The sequence below is a fragment of the Staurois parvus genome, unplaced genomic scaffold (assembly GCF_062004578.1).
Source record: "Staurois parvus isolate SC_StPar_1 unplaced genomic scaffold, SC_StPar_1.0 ptg000432l, whole genome shotgun sequence".
Taxonomy (NCBI): Eukaryota; Metazoa; Chordata; class Amphibia; order Anura; family Ranidae; genus Staurois; species Staurois parvus.
Window position 1 is genome coordinate 3315599 of NW_028318228.1, and position 18585 is coordinate 3334183.

At 44.5% G+C, this 18585-nt stretch overlaps 2 protein-coding genes across 3 annotated transcripts in view; both read right to left on the reverse strand.

Annotated features, from left to right (window-relative positions):
• The window catches only part of CEMIP (cell migration inducing hyaluronidase 1), a 219752-nt gene extending 208975 nt beyond the window's left edge, over nucleotides 1-10777 (reverse strand). Inside the window, exon 1 of the mRNA XM_089687639.1 lies at nucleotides 10634-10777. The gene's annotated coding sequence lies outside the window, so the exon portion shown is untranslated. The remainder of the gene's footprint in view (nucleotides 1-10633) is intronic.
• Nucleotides 1-18585, reverse strand: part of LOC149454359 (cell surface hyaluronidase CEMIP2-like) — a 192212-nt gene that overhangs the window by 88990 nt on the left and 84637 nt on the right. For both annotated transcript variants that reach the window (XM_089687637.1, XM_089687638.1), the window contains exons 4-5: nucleotides 9856-9996; nucleotides 6001-6556 (exon numbers count right to left, since the gene is read on the reverse strand). In XM_089687637.1, the coding sequence (XP_089543763.1) occupies nucleotides 6001-6556; nucleotides 9856-9996 (697 nt within the window). The remainder of the gene's footprint in view (nucleotides 1-6000; nucleotides 6557-9855; nucleotides 9997-18585) is intronic.

Here is an 18585-nt window from a genome sequence, read left to right on the forward strand (position 1 = left end):
AGAGAAGTACAGGGAGAAGTCCCCCCTACTAGCTGTCAGACTTAAAAACAGTGTGGCTCCGCCAACACAGCCACGTCATTCATCCACAGAGCTCTGTGAATATAAGAAATACAAGCCATGACAGCCTTGGCGGCTGTTCGCTTGTAGTTCTCAATGAACTACCACGGCATTGAGGAGCACCATCGTAGTTCATTGAATCTTCCTGTCGCAGTATATCTGCTTTCCCATACATCCCATATGGGCAAGTATACTGACAGGCCTGCAGGAGACCTGCACGGCACCATAGATCTTCTGATCGTTAGTGCAATGCTTTACAGCAGGGGTGTCAAACTGGCGGCCCTCCAGCTGTTGCCAAACTACAAGTCCCATGAGGCGTTGCAAGATTGACAGTTACAAGCATGACTCCCAAAGGCAGAGGCATGATGGGACTTGTTGTTTTGCAACAGCTGGAGGGCCGCCAGTTTGACTTCCCTGCTTTAGAGGATCCTGCAGCCAAAAATAATAAATTCACATTGTTTTGCCTGTAAAAAAAATTTGCATCTGTTATTTTTTTGTCAATGGGTGAACTTACCCTTTAAGGGTAGCATTTTCACCAACACTGTAAGGGTTACATTCTTCCTACTTATCTATAAGAATGAGCTAAGGGAAACTGTTACATGATAGCAGACCAATTGCCGAATTCACTGCGGCAATGGAATTCCCATTCCCATGGACACACATAACAAAGGGACGGAGATGCTGGTGACATGGCCAAATGTGGTCAATTACATTGACCACAAACCTTAGTTAATTCCCTATTGGTCACTAAGGGAAACTGTCACATGATAACAGACCGTTGGCCCAATACACTGCAGCCATGGAATTCCCCACCCCATGGTCACATATAACAAAAGGGTGAATATGGTTCAGGAGGACAGAATTTTTCAGGATGAAGTCAAGATCAAGAACACGGGGACATGAACTCAAACTAGCAGGAGGAAAGTTCAAAACTAATCTTAGAAAGTATTATTTTACTGATAGAGTAGTCAATGCTTCGAATATATGAAGTGAATAAGTGCAGCGCTCATATGAAGTATGTGTGAAATGCAAATATAAATAAATTCACAAAAAGATATATGCATACATTCAATACATTTCAGCAATAAAGTATAATATAAATTACCATTACAAAGTGACTAAAAATCATATACGGTAAATAGTGATCGAAACAAAGTGCTCAGTCAAAGGGAATGTCCAAATTTAGAAGTAAACTCTTCATGAGTGACAATTCATCTATGAAATCTCCCTGGGTGACTGTAAGTGTAATGGCACCCAATGCACATTATAGCCTTCGCAGAACACTTGTCTTCCCAGGTACTATCACAGACATCTGGCAATCCTGCAAAAGGTAGCTCACCACACGGAGCCCAGAATTCATCTCACGGTGTAATATATTTATTGTAAACCAGGTAAGTAAAACAATGAATAAACGAATGCTCCACATGGAATGAAAATAAAAACCATCAGCAGTCAAACTTACTCAGATGGCAGCCGTTCCGAACACAGCATACGTAGACGTTACGTCGGCACATAAGGTGCCTCCCTACGCGTTTCGTGCACCAGCACACTTCAGGGGATCCGCCTACCAACCTTTGATCTTTGAATGCTTGGAATAGACTTCCAGCACAGATAGTAAGGCAATCAAGTGGATTCAAACATGCTTGGGACTAACATAGATCTACTCTCAGACAATAAAGCTAAAAAAAAAATGGGGCAGACTCGATGAACCACTTGGTTTTTTTCTTCTGTCACTCTTCTATGATTCTGTACTGGTGACATGACCATATTATTTGGTAAATAGCAATGACCGCAAACATTAGCTCATCCCTACTGTTCATTAACGTTGAGCTAAGGGAAACTGTCACATGAAAGCACGACATAGCCATATTTGATCAATGACATTGATAGTGAACCTTAGTTCATTCTTACTGATCACTAAGAATGAGCTAACTGACACATAATAGCACACCACTGGCCCGATATGCTTTGGCCTCGGAATTCCACACCTCGTGGCTACATATAGAAAAGTGGCAGAAATACTGGTGATATGGCCATGTTTAGTCAATGCCATTGACCATGAACCTTAGTTCATTCCTGCTAATTACTAAGGATGAGCTGCATGATAGCAGATTGCTGGCCAAATCCACTGTGGCCATGGGATTCCCCACCCCGTGGCTGCACATAATAAAGGGGAGGGATGCTGGGGGCATGACCATATTTGGCCAACAACATTGGCTACAAACCTAAAGATGAGCTAAGTGAAAATGTCTGGATAGCAGATTGCCAGCATAGGGGCAGAGTTGCTGGTGATGCGGCCATATTTGATCAATGACACGAACCCTAGCTCATTCCTACTGACCACTAAAGATGAGCTAAAGGAAACTGTCACATGATAAGAGAATGCTGGCAAAGGAGTAGGGATGTCAGTGACATGGCCATGTTTGGTCAAGGACACTGACCACGAACCTTGGCTATTCTCTACCAATCACCAATGTAATGGCCATTTTCTCCATTTAACCCTAGATAAACTGGATTTGGTAAGGGTTTCCTAAGATCTTATTATTATTATTATTATACAGGATTTATATAGCACCAACAGTTTGCTCAGCACTTTACAATATAATGGGAGACAATACAGCAACAATACAGTTCAATACAAGAGGGTTAGGAGGGCCCTGCTCCTTGGAGCTTACAATCTAAGAGACCTGACAATTAATTTAGGTGTTCCTCTGGGATAAAAAAAGGATTGAGAAATTCTGCTCTACAGTAGACATACAGGGTGAGAAGATGAATAAAAAATAAAAATGTAAATTTGATTAGTTCTGTGCTCAGCACTACAATTTCAGATATGTAAAGTAAAACTGAAGCTTTAAAGTGATATATAGGGGGCATGAAGCGTATAAATATGCACTGTATAAACATGGAGGATGTCCTTTCAACCTTTCGGTGCCAGCCCTCATTTGTCAAAGTACTGGCCTGGAGGCAATCCTTGCCTTGCCAGCCCTGCCCTGATCATAAGACTGTCATTTATTTCTATTTTATGGCACATTCCACCCCTATGGCAATCAATAGTTATTTCTTTCATATACCCACATCACTTTCTATAGCTTACAGATGGATAATTACACAAGAAAAGCCTGATAGGATTAACCTGTCAGAGCCTCAAATTATTATGAGCATAGCAGAACACAATATAATGGAATTCCCTGCGTGTTTCAGATCCACTCAACCCTGTAATTCATCAAGCGCTAAGTAAATATTTATAGCAGTATACATTAGAATGCAATTGTGTGATAAGAGAAAGGGGGTCGCCAGTGAAGGCAGACTGAATAAGCCCTCCACAGGTATTGGAGTCTAGTCTACGCTCATGGTCCCTTGATGCATTCCTAGCATTCTTCTCATATTTCTGTTCAGTAATGACGTCCATGTACCTGGGCGCTCAGCGCTTCTATCTGGTCCTGATATCTTATCAGCAAGCCGGGAGCTGTCCATGGTAGACCTGCCTCTGCTCCCACACATCCTGCCTGAGCTCTGCTAGACTCTCAATGGCTCAGGCCACTGAGCACTTACACCAAGTACTGAGTTCTACACCTTCACGTTTCATCATTAGCCTCAGTAACCATAAGTCTAGACATGTCCATATGTAATGAGCCAAATATACAAGGCCTGTACAAACTAGCTGTGCAAACTAATGAGCAGACCAGTCAACGATCTAGGAGTGTACCTCTCAACATAGTTGTCACAGCTAAATGATGTGGTCTATTGTTTGTTTGTACATCAATAAGACATTAGTGCAGTGGAGAGAAAGCATAAAGGATCAGCAAAAAAAAAAAAACATTAATGCCCAAATTTAGTTAAATTTTAAAAAAAATCTGCAAAAGGGATGGTACTTACAAAGTGGAAGAAAAGCCTAACCCTACTCTTAATAATGTTCCCTTTTCCCTCTTACCTATCCTGCTCACCCTATATTTTATGTATTGCAGGTACTTATACAGCGTTGTCAATTTATGCAGCGCTTTACATATATATTGTACATTCAAATCTGTAACCCTAAAGAGGCGTAGAATCCAAAATCCCTACCTTACATTCATATACTACGGCCACTTTAGACAGGATCCAATTAACCTACCAGCATGTCTTTGGAGTGTGGCAGAAACCGGAGTACCTGGAGGAAACCCATGCAGGCACAGGGAGAACATGCAAACTCCAGGCAGGTGGTGCCATGGTTGGGATTCAAACCAACAACTCTAGTACTGGCAGGTGAAAGTGCTAACCACTTAGCCACTGTGCTGCTATATAAAGAAGATGTGTGTACTTACCTATTTTTAATCCGCTCCAGTCATGTGATCCTGCAGTTCTATGTAAGGGAGCACTAAACAATGGCTGTGAATTCCTAGAGCCTTGATATCACCCATAGGCTCCCATGGCCCAGCTCTTGTTGGCGCTCCCACCTACCTTACAGCTGCCACTCACTGACACAGGGGAGCCAGAGCTGCAGGATCATGTGACCAGAGCAGAGATTAAAAATAGGTAAGTTCGCAGATCTTTTGGCAGGATAGGTCGAAGGAGGGGGGGAGAATAGTTTGAATTAGTTTTTTCTACACTGAAGAGAAGAGTCCTATGTGCTGGTGCCAGCTGTCCTAGCTGAATTTTTTCTGTCCTCTACCCCAACACACCCCTGCAGCAGTAATTTCCCTATGCTGGGGAGGTTAATACAGCGACCAGAACTGTCATAGGCCCTCGTCATCCTTTCCTCTCCCCCCCTCCATACGTAGAAGTTGTAATATAGCTTCCATCAATAGAATATGCTCTACAGATGGAAGACAGGTAGATAAATGAAACGTTCACCTCCTCCATTCATAGAGTGCTTTTCACTGATAGAAGCTATAGTACAATGCCTACAAGTCCATCCTCCCTTGTGAAGTTATAGTCAGGTACACAGCTCTGACCCATTGCACTACCCTCCTGGTTTGCTGGAAGTAGCACTACAGGGACACAATCTGCATGGAGTGTGCTTGCATGGGTTTCCGTCGGGCACTCTAGCTGATGTGAATGTGCAATATGTAAACTGCTGCACAAACTGTCGGCACTATATAAACACTATACATAAACACTATAAACACCTGTAATAAATAAAGCTACAAGTGTCCAGCAAATGTTGCCTTGTGGATGATCTTCCTGGGAGCACTGGGAAGGAGAACGGATTCACTGCACAGCTCTGCATGTATAGGTCTGGGAGATTGCTCAGTACTGGAGGTGCTCCTTACTCTAGAGGGGGTTAATCATGAGACAGAGAGAGATTTTAGTTTTCCTTTAGGTTAGGGGGAATGGAAGGTGGTGGCGAGGTGAGCAGGAGAACTAATGTCACAACGGTTTATAGGATTTATTGCTATACCTAACAAGTATGTACTGTATATCTATAACAGCCATTCTGAACAAGGGTTCTTCCAAGGGTAACTAGAGGTTCCTTGAGATGTGGCTAATTAATCTCTCATCTGAGGGTGCCTGCATAGTTCCAGGTCCATCACCAATGTGCAGAGCCAGTAGCATGACACCAGGGATCTTTTTAGCAGATTGTAAGGGGAACATTCTTCCCACTGACAACCAATGCAAGGGGCATTTTCCTAAGGACCCACAATGGGCCATTCTTATGAGGGGCTCCATGAAATCTGGAAATTATTTCAAGGGTTTCTCTGGGGTAAAAATGTTGAGAGAGGTTGATCTATGACATAACAAAGAAATAGAAAGATAGATAGATAGATAGATAGATAGATAGATAGATAGATAGATAGATAGATAGCAGATGATATCAGGACATATGAGGACATGCAGTTTCACAACAGTTGGGGAGTGACTGGTTTCCTATATACAATGGACACAATAGGTATGCTTAAACTAATACATGACAAGTATTCAATGCATTGACGTCACATGCAGTAAGGTGTGGACATTGGACATTACCTGTAACCTAGATGATAGATGTATTTACTGTTTAACGTTTCTCTCAAATATCTTCTAACATCTGGAGTAAGGCTCTTTGCCGCCGAATCTCCCACTGCTGCAGCCACCACCTTGCCTGGACTCTGCTTGGCCAAGAATTCCTCCAGCCTCTTCCCCTCCTCCAGAAACATGTGCGTGTCAAACCGATCAGCAGCCTGGACTTGCCCCGTTTCTGGGTCAATGACCCTGATATTGATGCCCCGGCTACCCCACTGCTTCTCCCACTTGTAGGACCCATAGGGCAGTCCTCCAGGATATAGAGTCGCATCTAACAATGTCCAAGATAAGGGTCGTCTTCCATGTAGCTCCAGTATCCCACCTCTGTCCACTCCTATGAACTTCTTTCCAAACTCTTCTACATCGTCACCATCAGTAGATTTTCCATAAAGAGAAATGGTGGCATCAGAGGTATAGGGACATTGTGAAGAGCCAATATGCAGTGAGCCACCATTTCTAATGAGGATATATTGAGTCCTTAATGTAATTGGTATATGGTCATCTGCAAAGACTAAAGTGCCTGAAAGAGAAAGGTAAACTTTTGTGAACTGCACATGGCATGACATCAAATTTCAAGAATCTTAAGCCTAAAGGTCATCATACCGATTACAATCTGACTGTACAATCTCTGTACATTAAACCGTACATTTATCAAAATGATGTAATATGAGTGCCTACCTGAACTCTACAAACATTCCATATCCAATCAGGCAGGCCCTTGCATCACATAGTTGTTCATAAATCTAAAGGAGATTGTACCATAAGATTCTAATGTGTATGGTGATCTTTAAACACAGTTACATATTGCAAAAAAAACTACCAATGCTATGCATAGTACATATACTGTATAAAACTTCATATTGGTACAGATAGATTTTGGACATTTATGTAACTTTGCCGTGCAGCTTTTTCTGCCCTGATGATCTGATGATTTTGAGTCACTTGTCTAGTATATCTACACAGATCAGGACTTCTGACTTTCCCGATCAGATCAGTGGCTCAAAGTATTAAAGCCAGATGGGGTCAGCATAATGGCCAGTCAACTGGCATTTTCAGAGAATGATCATTAAAGGCAAATATCTGCTGTACACTACAACTAACCTCTTCTTTGCCTTTTAAAGACATTTAAATATAACATACAACCCAAGTTAGGTTTTAGTATTTACAAGCTGTCTACAAGACAGATTAGGCATTGCTAACTTGTGCTCTTGGCAGCACGCGGTTCATGCTTCACCTACAGCAGATCAGATAGCCAGCTGGTGAAAGTTTGGATTCATCTGAAATCAAGCAGGGTGAAAATAGCTCCAGTCACCTGCAGTGCAAATATCACTCATTGTGCCAGGACATGGACCGCCTGTGGTGCAGGGAGCAGAGGATCAGAACAGATTTATGTGCAGATCAGATAAACTTTTATTTGGCAGATATATATGTATTATGGAAAGACAGTGGTCCTACATGTCCTACCATCCCATAGCAAAGAGACCATGCCTCATCACCACTCTGTAGTGCCAGGACAAGGACTGCCTGTAACGTAAGAGGCAGAGGACAAGAAAAGCTCATGTACAGAACAGGTACGTTTTTCTTGGCAGATAGATCTGCCTTATGGAAAGATAGTGATCCCCGCATCCTACCATCCCATAGCAGACAGACCATGCCTCAACACCAGTCTATAGTGCCAGGACAAAGAACGTTTATGTGATCGGGCAGATGATGAGAATAACTTAAGCGCAGTTCATGTAAGTTTCTTTAGGCAGATATATTTGTCTAATGGAAAGACAATGATCCTCCTACCATCCCATAACACAGAGATCATACCCCAACACAACACTATAGTTCCAGGACATGGACTAAAGTAAGTTTCTTATGGCAGATATAGTTTTCTTCTGGAAAGACAGTGATCCTACATAGCTCATGTATAGACCAGGTAAAGTTCCTTCATGTAGATATATTTGCCTTATGGAAAGCCAGTGATCCTACCATCCCACGTAGCAGATAGGTCATGCCCCAATACCACTCTGTTGTGCCAGCACATGGACCATCGGTGATGGACAATAGATGAGAATAGTTTATGTGCAGGTCAGGTAAGTTTCTTTTGGCAGATAGAGTTTTCTTCTGGGAACACTGTGATCTTATCTATCCCACAATCCCGTACAATAGAGCTCATACCCCAATACCACTCTCTAGTGCCAGGACAAGGACCATCTGTGATGGACAATGGATGAGAATAGCTTCATGTGCAGATCAGGGAAAGTTTTATTAGGAAGAAATATTTGTCTTATGGAAAGTTAGCAATCCTACAATCCCCACCAGCCATCTTACATATCCTACCATCCTAAAAATCCTACCTTCCCACACATCCTACATATCCTACCATCCTACATATCCTACCATCCTACACATCCTACCATCCCACACATCCTACCATCCCACACATCCTACATCTCCTACCATCCTACAAATCCTACCATCCTACAAAACCTTCCATCCTACAAATCCTACCATCCTACATATCCTACCATCCTACAAATCCTACCATCCCACACATCCTACATATCCTACCATCCTACATATCCTACAAATCCTACCATCCCACAAATCCTACATATCCTACCATCCTACATATCCTACCATCCTACAAATCCTACCATCCCACACATCCTACCATCCCACACATCCTACCATCCTACATATCCTACCATCCCATATCATACCCCAATACCACTCTCTAGTGCCAGGACATGGACCATCTGTGATGGGCAATGGATGAGAATAGCTTCATGTGCAGATCAGGGAAGGTTTTATTAGGAAGAAATATTTGTCTTATGGAAAGTTAGCAATCCTACAATCCCCACCAGCCATCTTACATATCCTACCATCCTACAAATCCTACCATCCTACAAATCCTACCATCCTACAAATCCTACCATCCTACAAATCCTACCGTCCTACAAATCCTACCATCCTACCCATCTTACACATCCTACCATCCTACAAATCCTACCATCCTACACATCCTACCATCCCACACATCCTACATATCCTACCATCCTACAAATCCTACCATCCTACCCATCCTACCATCCTACCCATCTTACACACCCTACCATCCTACATATCCTACTATCCTACACATCCTACCCATCCTACCATCCTACCCATCTTACACACCCTACCATCCTACATATCCTACCATCCTACATATCCTAGACATTCTACCATCATACACATCCTACCATCCTAGACATTCTACCATCCTACCCATCCTACCATCCTACAAATCCTACCATCCTACATATCCTAGACATTCTACCATCATACACATCCTACCCATCCTAGACATTCTACCATCATACACATCCTACCATCCTACCCATCCTAGACATTCTACCATCCTACAAATCCTACCATCCTACATATCCTAGACATTCTACCATCATACACATCCTACCATCCTAGACATTCTACCATCCTACCTTCCCACATCATACCTCAATACCACTCTCTAGTGCCAGGACATGGACCATCTGTGATGGACAATGGATGAAAATAGCTTCATGTGCAGGTCAGGCAAGTTGTTTTTGGCAGATATAGTTTTTGTCTGGAAACACAATGATCCTACCTATCAGACAATCCTGTAGAATAGAGATCATACCCCAATACAGCTTTCTAGTGCCAGGACAAGGACCATCTGTGATAGGCAATGAATGGAAATAACTTCATGAGCAGATCTGATAGTTTCTTGCAGCAGATATATGTGTCTTATCCTACCATCCCATAGCAGGTGGATCATGCCCCTATATACCCTCCAGTGATAATTACCTCCATCCTGAATGAGCAAAGAGTGGAAAGTGGCTGAAGACTCCAGCCTGAGGGCCACGCCACGTCCAATAACGGCGGACCTCCTTCCATCGTGCCCGGGGTGCCAGGGGATGAGATAGGGCTTCTTATCAGGACATCTGTCTGCAATACACAGTCATCTGACACATGAACAGGCACGACTGACAGGGAGAGGGGGGGTCATGCTGGGTCACATAGAACACCAAGTCATTAGGAAGGAATGCACAGCCAGATCAGCTGAGATGAAGACAGAGGAAGAAGAAGAAGAGTATGAAGAAGAAGAGGAAGAAGAAGAATAGGAGGAGGAAGAAGAAGAATAGGAGGAGGAAGAAGAAGAAGAAGAGGAGGAAGAGAAGAGGAGGAAGAGAAGAGGAGGAAGAAGAAGTATAGAGAAGCATGGGGAGGGGGGGAGCATATTGTAGAGTCACCCACCTGTTGCCTTGACTTTCCTTGTCTGCTATGGAGGAAATCCCTCCAGGATGCTGAGAGCCTTAATAAAGTGAAGACAGATGAGAGCTGACCATACAATGGGCGATGACAGCCCAGTCCAGAGCCATTTACAGTGTGAGGGTCCTGCACCTGCTTTGTATCAGCACCTGCTGCACGTCAATGCACAGCAGGATAAAGCACCCCGACTCCTGGCCGAGCACAATCCACAATCACCTCTACCTACAGCCATCCAGAACACACAGACACACGATTCACCATCTCCTGCAAGGATACAGGGGGGAGGGGGGGTCCTCCCAGAAGTCTGCCTCACCTGAGTGGCCGCTTCTCTCCGACCTGGAAGACAAGTCGGTGTGCGATCCGTGTCCGGCGATGCTGTGTGTACTCCGGTACCGTCTCCTGAGCTGCGATTCCTCGGGCAGTCTTATATAGGGTCGGAGCTCTCCTCCCCCTCCGTATCTGATGATTCCACCTTTCATCCTCCCATTATCCCCCCCCCCCACCCCGGTCTGTCTCCCGTACACCCCCCCCCCCCTCTCCCGGGGGGCCCCGGCCGGCTTCACTCCTGGCAGTGCACAGTCCCCGCCCCCCCCCCCGCTCTGACGTCACCGCCGCCCGCTGACACTTGTCTGCCCGCAGGTACGATGTGTGCCCGGGGAGCGGAGCGGCCGGATCTCCGGGAACTACAAGTCCCAGCAGAGGAGCAGCACGTCTGACCTGTAATGAGGGGGGGGGAGCTGATCGTACGATCTCCGCTACATTCACCGAAACTTTCTACTGCCAGTCCGTCCGACCTGTGTGCGGGAAGAGGGGGGGATCGGGCGCAGATTGGACGATCGGTGTATGGGCACCTGAGCTGTTCTACGAGTCCCGGGAGTGTATATGAATGTGTGATACGAGTCCACGGACGATGTATATCGGTGTATGGGCTGCCGGGCGAGCTGTACACAGATTGGATGGACACCGATATTGATCGGACAAGGTGATCCAGGGAATATCGGATTGTGTCGGGGGGGGGTCAGGAAGGAATGCCCCCCCCCCCCGGAGGGATTGGACCGTGCTTTATGGGGGGATCGCCTCCTCTGGATCCACTCCGGGCAGATCCTTGTGTATATGGACGGATCATCTGTCAGCCACAATAACTATGTAATATGGGGTGTATGGGAATGTACGACCGGATTCACCATTCAATGTATACAGGTGTATGATCAGATTCACCATGGGGTGTATGTAGTTGTATGATCAGATTCACCATGAGGTGTGTATAGTTGTATGATCACATTCACCATGAGGTATGTATAGTTGTATGATCAGATTCACCATGAGGTGTATATAGTTGTATGATCAGATTCACCATGAGGTGTGTATAGTTGTATGATCACATTCACCATGAGGTGTGTATAGTTGTATGATCACATTCACCATGGGGTGTGTATAGTTGTATGATCACATTCACCATGGGTGTATATAGTTGTATGATCACATTAACCATGGGGTATGTATAGTTGTATGATCACATTCACCATGGGGTATGTATAGTTGTATGATCACATTCACCATGGGGTGTGTATAGCTGTATGATCAGATTCACCATGGGTGTATATAGTTGTATGATCACATTCACTATCCTACAATTGAAGGATAGTCTGTAGGGTTCCTATCTCTGTAATCAGATATTATAGTGCAGGAAGTCGGTGACCACACGGCAGAGATGTGCAGACAATTCCGATGGATACATCCAGGGGTGTCACATGTATATTCCTGTATGTCCCCCATTCTGCATCCCTACATAGTTTCTCTGTCGTTGCCCCTCCCCCCTTCATGTGTGATATTGAGAAATCATTACAGTCTACACGCAGGATGCCCGCTCCCACACAGAGGATTCCATTCAATAAACATGCAGAATGTCTGTGCAACAATGTACCACAAAGCAACACTGCGCACATTCCGCCACGCGTCACCCTTCACCAGTATCCTCCATTATATGGTGTGTTTATATTTGTGTCAGATGCCGGCGATGCCTGCCTACTAATAGGATGCAGATGTCATTCTCCTGACATATAAATATATAGAACTCCACCGGCCTTCTCCCCATGGATCACAGAATGCCGTGTATTCACCAATCTGGACCCCATACTGGAGCGTGTGCCCTATGTACAGGATTCAGACTGGGAAGAAAAGTGTCACCGTTGTCACCGAGCCTGTCCTTGATTGGCCTCTAGGGGAACCACACTCACTATTCCTTCTAGTTTGTTCAACTGAATTCTTAACGGAACATTCCATTCAAAACTTAACGTGTTCCTAAATCCCGGACCCTGCATTCACTATATCCGATCTCCCCAGACCCTGCATTCACTATATCCGGTCTCCCCGGACCCTGCATTCACTATATCCGATCTCCCCAGACCCTGCATTCACTATATCCGGTCTCCCCAGACCCTGCATTCCCTATATCTGATCTCCCTGGGCCTTGCATTCACTAAATCTGGTCTCCCCATTGGCTGCAGCTGCTGAAGTGGCTTTTTCCCCAACAGGTCATTCAACAGTCAATTGATAGCACAACTTCTGCATCACTGGCCAATCATGAATGGAAATTCACCCGGACTCTGCTGAACTGTCCAAATTCATATCCACCTATGGCCACCTTTACTTCAGATTTGGGCACCAGCAGACTGAGTCCCCCACAGACCTTGTTACATTTCTGCTTCAATATTTCTGTATTAAGTTTTATTAAAATACAAATGTGTTTACAAAAGTCAATATATTAGTGCAGCCCCTCCCCACTGATCCCATACTGCTCGAGAAACCTGTCCAAACAGAAGTGTCAAAATCATACACCAAAACATAAATATTAAGAAAAAAGGTCCCATATACAAGAGACAAGTCCCACATACAAGAGACAAGTCCCACATACAAGAGACAAGTCTCAAATACAAGAGAAAAGTCCCACATACAAGAGACAAGTCCCACATACAAGAGACAAGTCCCATATACAAGAGACAAGTCCCACATACAAGAGACAAGTCTCAAATACAAGAGAAAAGTCCCATATACAAGAGACAAGTCCCACATACAAGAGAAAAGTCCCACATACAAGAGACAAGTCCCATATACAAAAGAAAAGTCCCAAATACATGAGACAAGTCTCAAATACAAGAGAAAAGTCCCATATACAAGAGACAAGTCCCATATACAAGAGAAAAGTCCCATATACAAGAGACAAGTCCCATATACAAGAGAAAAGTCCCAAACACAAGAGAAAAGTCTCAAATACAAGAGAAAAGTCCCATACACAAGAAAAAAGTCCCATATACAAGAGAAAAGTCCCAAATACAAGAGACAAGTCCCATATACAACAGAAAAGTCCCAAATACAAGAGAAAGGTCCCATATACAAGAGAAAAGTCCCATATACCATAGCATCTTTCTTGATGCTCCTCTACTCTCCATCTTCATACACATAGAGCGGGGTTCCTCCACCAACACCCAGACTGCGCTCTCACCTGGAGCTTCTTGAACTCACATTGTTTTGGTCATAAAGCACTTGTGTCCTCCTCATGGGACTGATGGAATGAAGATTCCCCAGGTGGTTCTCCTCCTGCAGCTGACTTTAATGCTTGTATCTTCTCCTCCTCTATCAATACGCTCCATTATAAAGAACGGAATAGGCAGACATAGCGCTTTATCATTTATAAATCTTTAATATAAAAATGATAAAATACCACCCACAAATTTTTGGTGCCAGATCGCACCAGATGTAAACAGGGATAGCCCCCTGAGGAAGCCATGTGGCGTAACACGTAGGGGAGGGGCTATCTGACGCCACAACGCAACGTGAGATTAGAGGAAGGTGAGTGTCACGGGTGTTATGCTGTTTACATCTGGTGCGATCTGGCACCACAAAGTGGGCTTTTTTTGGGGGGATGTCCTAGGGGTGATTTAGGAGAGGATCATTTGTGCTAGGAGGGGAAACTCTGGGGGGCAGGGGATTTGTGTTAGGAAGGGTGATTGGAGGGGGAGAATTATGTTAGTTGGGATGACGGGGGAGAATTTGTGCTAGGAGGGGAGGTTGGGGGGGGGGGGCTGTACTGGAAGAGGGGAAGGGGGCACTTGTGCTAGAAGGGAAGATGAAGGGAGATTTGTGTGGGGTGGTGGTTGGCAGGATTTGTTCTAGGAGGGGGGGGGGAATTGTGCTGGGGGTGATTTGTGTGGTGTGCTAGGAGTGGTATTTTAGGGGGATTTCTGCTAGAAGGGGGAATTTGTGTTAGGATGGGGGATTTGGCGGGGAGGATTTATGCCAGTAGGGGTGCTTGAAGGGGATTTATAATTTTCAAAATATGGACAGCGCCAAATATAAATATATAAACTATAAATACTTGTGAAAAAATATAAATAAATAATGCAGCATCACCTAACCCTTATAAGGTGGGTAAGTAAATTTAAAAAAGGTTTGCGCTAATAATTGATTAAAATATATAAAACAAAAATTGTGCTAAAGTATAAAAAATTCATACAAAACTCCACCCTACGTGTTTCAGCACCAGACATCCTCATCCGCTCCGTGAGGACGTCTGGTGATGAAACGCGTAGGGAGGAGCTTGTGGAGGTGACGTCACGACGTTAGACAAACTGTCGGCGTCTGTGGATGCCGTAGGAGGCTGGGTTGATTTGCTGTGTACGCTGTTCATGCTGGTGTCGGCTCGGACCCCAGTTATTGTAAGTGTGATGAGATGTTTTAATTAAATTCCTTTCTTTACATTGCTACACTATGAGTTTCTCCTCTCTTGCTTTCTGAATCGTTTTTGGGTTGAAAGAAGAAGTGTATGCCATTGTGAGTTGTCTCAGATATGCTGACATTCATCTGCAGACCATTGCTCCCGGAGCAGAAGTGCTTGTGCTGGTTTATAATCTGACCAGCATGTTGCTCTGGTGAGTTTATTCAATCTTTTCGGTGGTGGGTTTGAACACGGTGTTTTTTATGGCTTCACACGAAGATTGATTGAATAGAAGATTTTGAATATTATATTTTGGTGTGGGACATTTGCACATTATAATTCACACAAAGGACTTGTGTTGTTTTTTATTAATTTTTTATACTTTAGCACTATTTTTGTTTTTTATATTTTAACCAATTATTAGAGCAAACCTTTTTTTAATTTATGAAGGGGATTTATGCTAGGAGGAGAAATTTGGTGGTGGTGGTGGGGGGGTCGGTAACAATTTTTGCTCAGAGGGGAAATTTGAGGAGTAGAGGATTTGTGCTAGGAGGGGGGAATTTGGAGAGGGAGGGGACTTGAGCTGGGATTGGGGTTGTGGGGGTTGCAATTTGTAATGGGAAGAGGGGGAATTTTGGATTTTGAAGAGAAAGGTAAGTGTGCAGATTAGTGCTCACATTTTGTTTCTGGTGGAAGGAAAGAAAATCAATTAATCTCTGCCTTGCCTGTAGCTGTATACCTTGGCATACGGAGTTCAATGAAACCACTGACATTTTTATTTTTTCTAAGCGGGGTAAAAGCCATAGGTGTAAGGTATGGGAATAGGGTCTGAGAATGGAGGAAAGGGGAGTGAGGGTGAGGACTCCAACCTCAGGAACCATGGGTCAATAGAAAAGAAGAAAGAAAAAAAAAAGTGAAGGGGAAGATGGGCACTACACTCTCAAATTTAAGTTCTTTGCAATAATACCATTTCCACTTTCACACTGATCCGCCGCAAAAACACATAGGCGGTTTTACCGCACTTTTGCTGCACTTTCTGAGTGTTTTTAAAGGACATGTGACTTAAAAACTGCTCCAAAAACGCTTCCCAGAGGCATTTTTCAGGCGTTTTCCATTGATTTCAATGGGAAGAGGTGTTTCTGGGGCTTTTGTTTAACTTACCAAACATGCCCCAAAGATGCTGCAAGCAGGAATTTACACCACACCGCAAGCGCAAAGCCTCAGGGTGAAAACATACATAGACGCACATTCACATACACAGGGAAGCATTTTTCTTCATCTTTTCATGCACTTTTTTTAACGTAAAAACGCTTCAAAAACTCCCATGAAAGTCGCCTATGTTTGGTCTGCTGATTTATCCCTGAGGATCGCGGTAAGATCTTCTATAGTTTGGATATCATTCACCCTGGACAAAGTGTTAGATTTATTCTCACTTTCCATTTTCATAATATACTCTGATGGGAATCTCCCCAGAGAGGACATAGGGGTTGATTTACTAAAGGCAAATAGACTGTGCACTTTGCAAGTGCAGTTGCTCCAGAAAAAATGAGCAAAAGCTCCGCTCACTTCCATCATCCAATCATCTGCAAACAAAAATGCTTTTTTTTTTTAATTTTCCGTGCACATGATTGGATATTCTTTGTAAAGTGAAGCTTTACCTCATTTACTGAGCTCTGGAGCAACCGCAACTTTGCAAAGTGCACAGTTTGTCTGCCTTTAGTAAATCAACCCCACTGATGGCAAAATGGCAGCAGGTCTAACAATTTTACCACTATAAAACTTTCTAATAAAAAAAAAAAAAGTTTTGTCTCAATGTACACCTTTAGGGCTCATGTACATGGGAAGTTTGGGAAAACTCTTCTGAACGATGGAAACTGACTGCTGAAAAACGTAGGTTAAAAAGTCTGTTTAGCCACGTTTGCATACCACGTTTATGTGCGTTTGTGTTTAGAAGCGGTTTTTTTAAGATAACCTCAGGAGACCTTCCAAAATGCCCAGAATGCACTGAAAACAGTAAAAAATTAACTATTTCAGACATTTTGAGAGAAATAGAGAGAGCAGAAGCAGAGAGAGCAGTATGTGTTGAGATGACCTGTCTTTTCTGGTTGTATTCACTATGGATCCCATCATGAGTATAATGCAGCACGTTCTACCATTATTTCCTTCATGCAAAACCTGGAACTGACTGCGCTGGTATACCGGGTCCAATTGAATACATGGAAAACACTTTGCATGCATTTCTGATGATGAAAAAAGGCTCTGGACAGCATCTGGATATGGAACAGTTAAAAAAAATGCTTCTAAACGCAAGCGCTTATAAATGCGGTTAGACGCGTTTACAAGTGTTTGAAACGCTGATAAAATCTACTCCTGAACGCAAGTTTGGTGCGTTAAAAAAACCGACTGTGAAGTCAACTGCCTGTAAACGACTGTAAATGACGATGTGTACATGGACACATAGGAAAACATTAGGGAGAGTTCAGGGGCTGCTGAAAAAAAAGCAGAAAAGCTCCTGAATGTCAGTTTATCAGCTGCAGTGTACATGAGCTCTTACTAGGGTGCAGGTTAGGTATTAAAGAGCATCTCAATCCAAATACAAGGCCTTTTCATCAGGACTTTCTGTCTAGGAGTAAAGACCCTGCATATATGACAATACAGACATCCCTAAACAATTTTATCACTCCATGGATCTAGACCAGCGGTTCTCAACCTGGGGGTCGCGACCCCTTTGGGGGTCGAACGACCATTTCCCAGGGGTCGCCTAAGACCATCGGAAAACACATATTTCCGATGGTCTTAGGAACCGAGACACCGCTGCAGTCTCCGGCGATGTGTGGGCGGGATGATACGCTGCTGTCACCCGGCCACACCTCCGGGATCGCTCAGCAGCTCCGCCTCCTCGCCGCTGATTGGCCACCGGAACTGTAGCTCAGGAGAGGCACACAGGCGGCCAATCACCGGCGAGGAGGTGGAGCTTGGAGAGGAGGAGCCAAGCGGCAGCGCGCGTACATCAAAGAAGACCGAGGGAGCGAGTGAAGAGGAGAGCGGCCAGAGAAGGAAGACAGCTGACAGGTAAGTGAGAGAGCGAGCCCAGGCTGGAGCAGGGGTCAGCAAGGTAAGTATCATTGGTGTCAGTGGGAGGAATAGTGCCCCATCATTTGTGTCACTAATACCAACGATGGGGCACTATTCCTCCCCCCACTGACACCAACGATGGGGCACTATTCCTCCCCCCACTGACACCAACGATGGGGCACTATTCCTCCCCCCACTGACACCAACGATGGGGCAGTATTCCTCCCCCCACTGACACCAACGATGGGGCAGTATTCCTCCCCCCACTGACACCAACGATGGGGCAGTATTCCTCCCCCCACTGACACCAACGATGGGGCAGTATTCCTCCCCCCACTGACACCAACGATGGGGCAGTATTCCTCCCCCCACTGACACCAACGATGGGGCAGTATTCCTCCCCCCACTGACACCAACGATGGGGCAGTATTCCTCCCCCCACTGACACCAACGATGGGGCAGTATTCCTCCCCCCA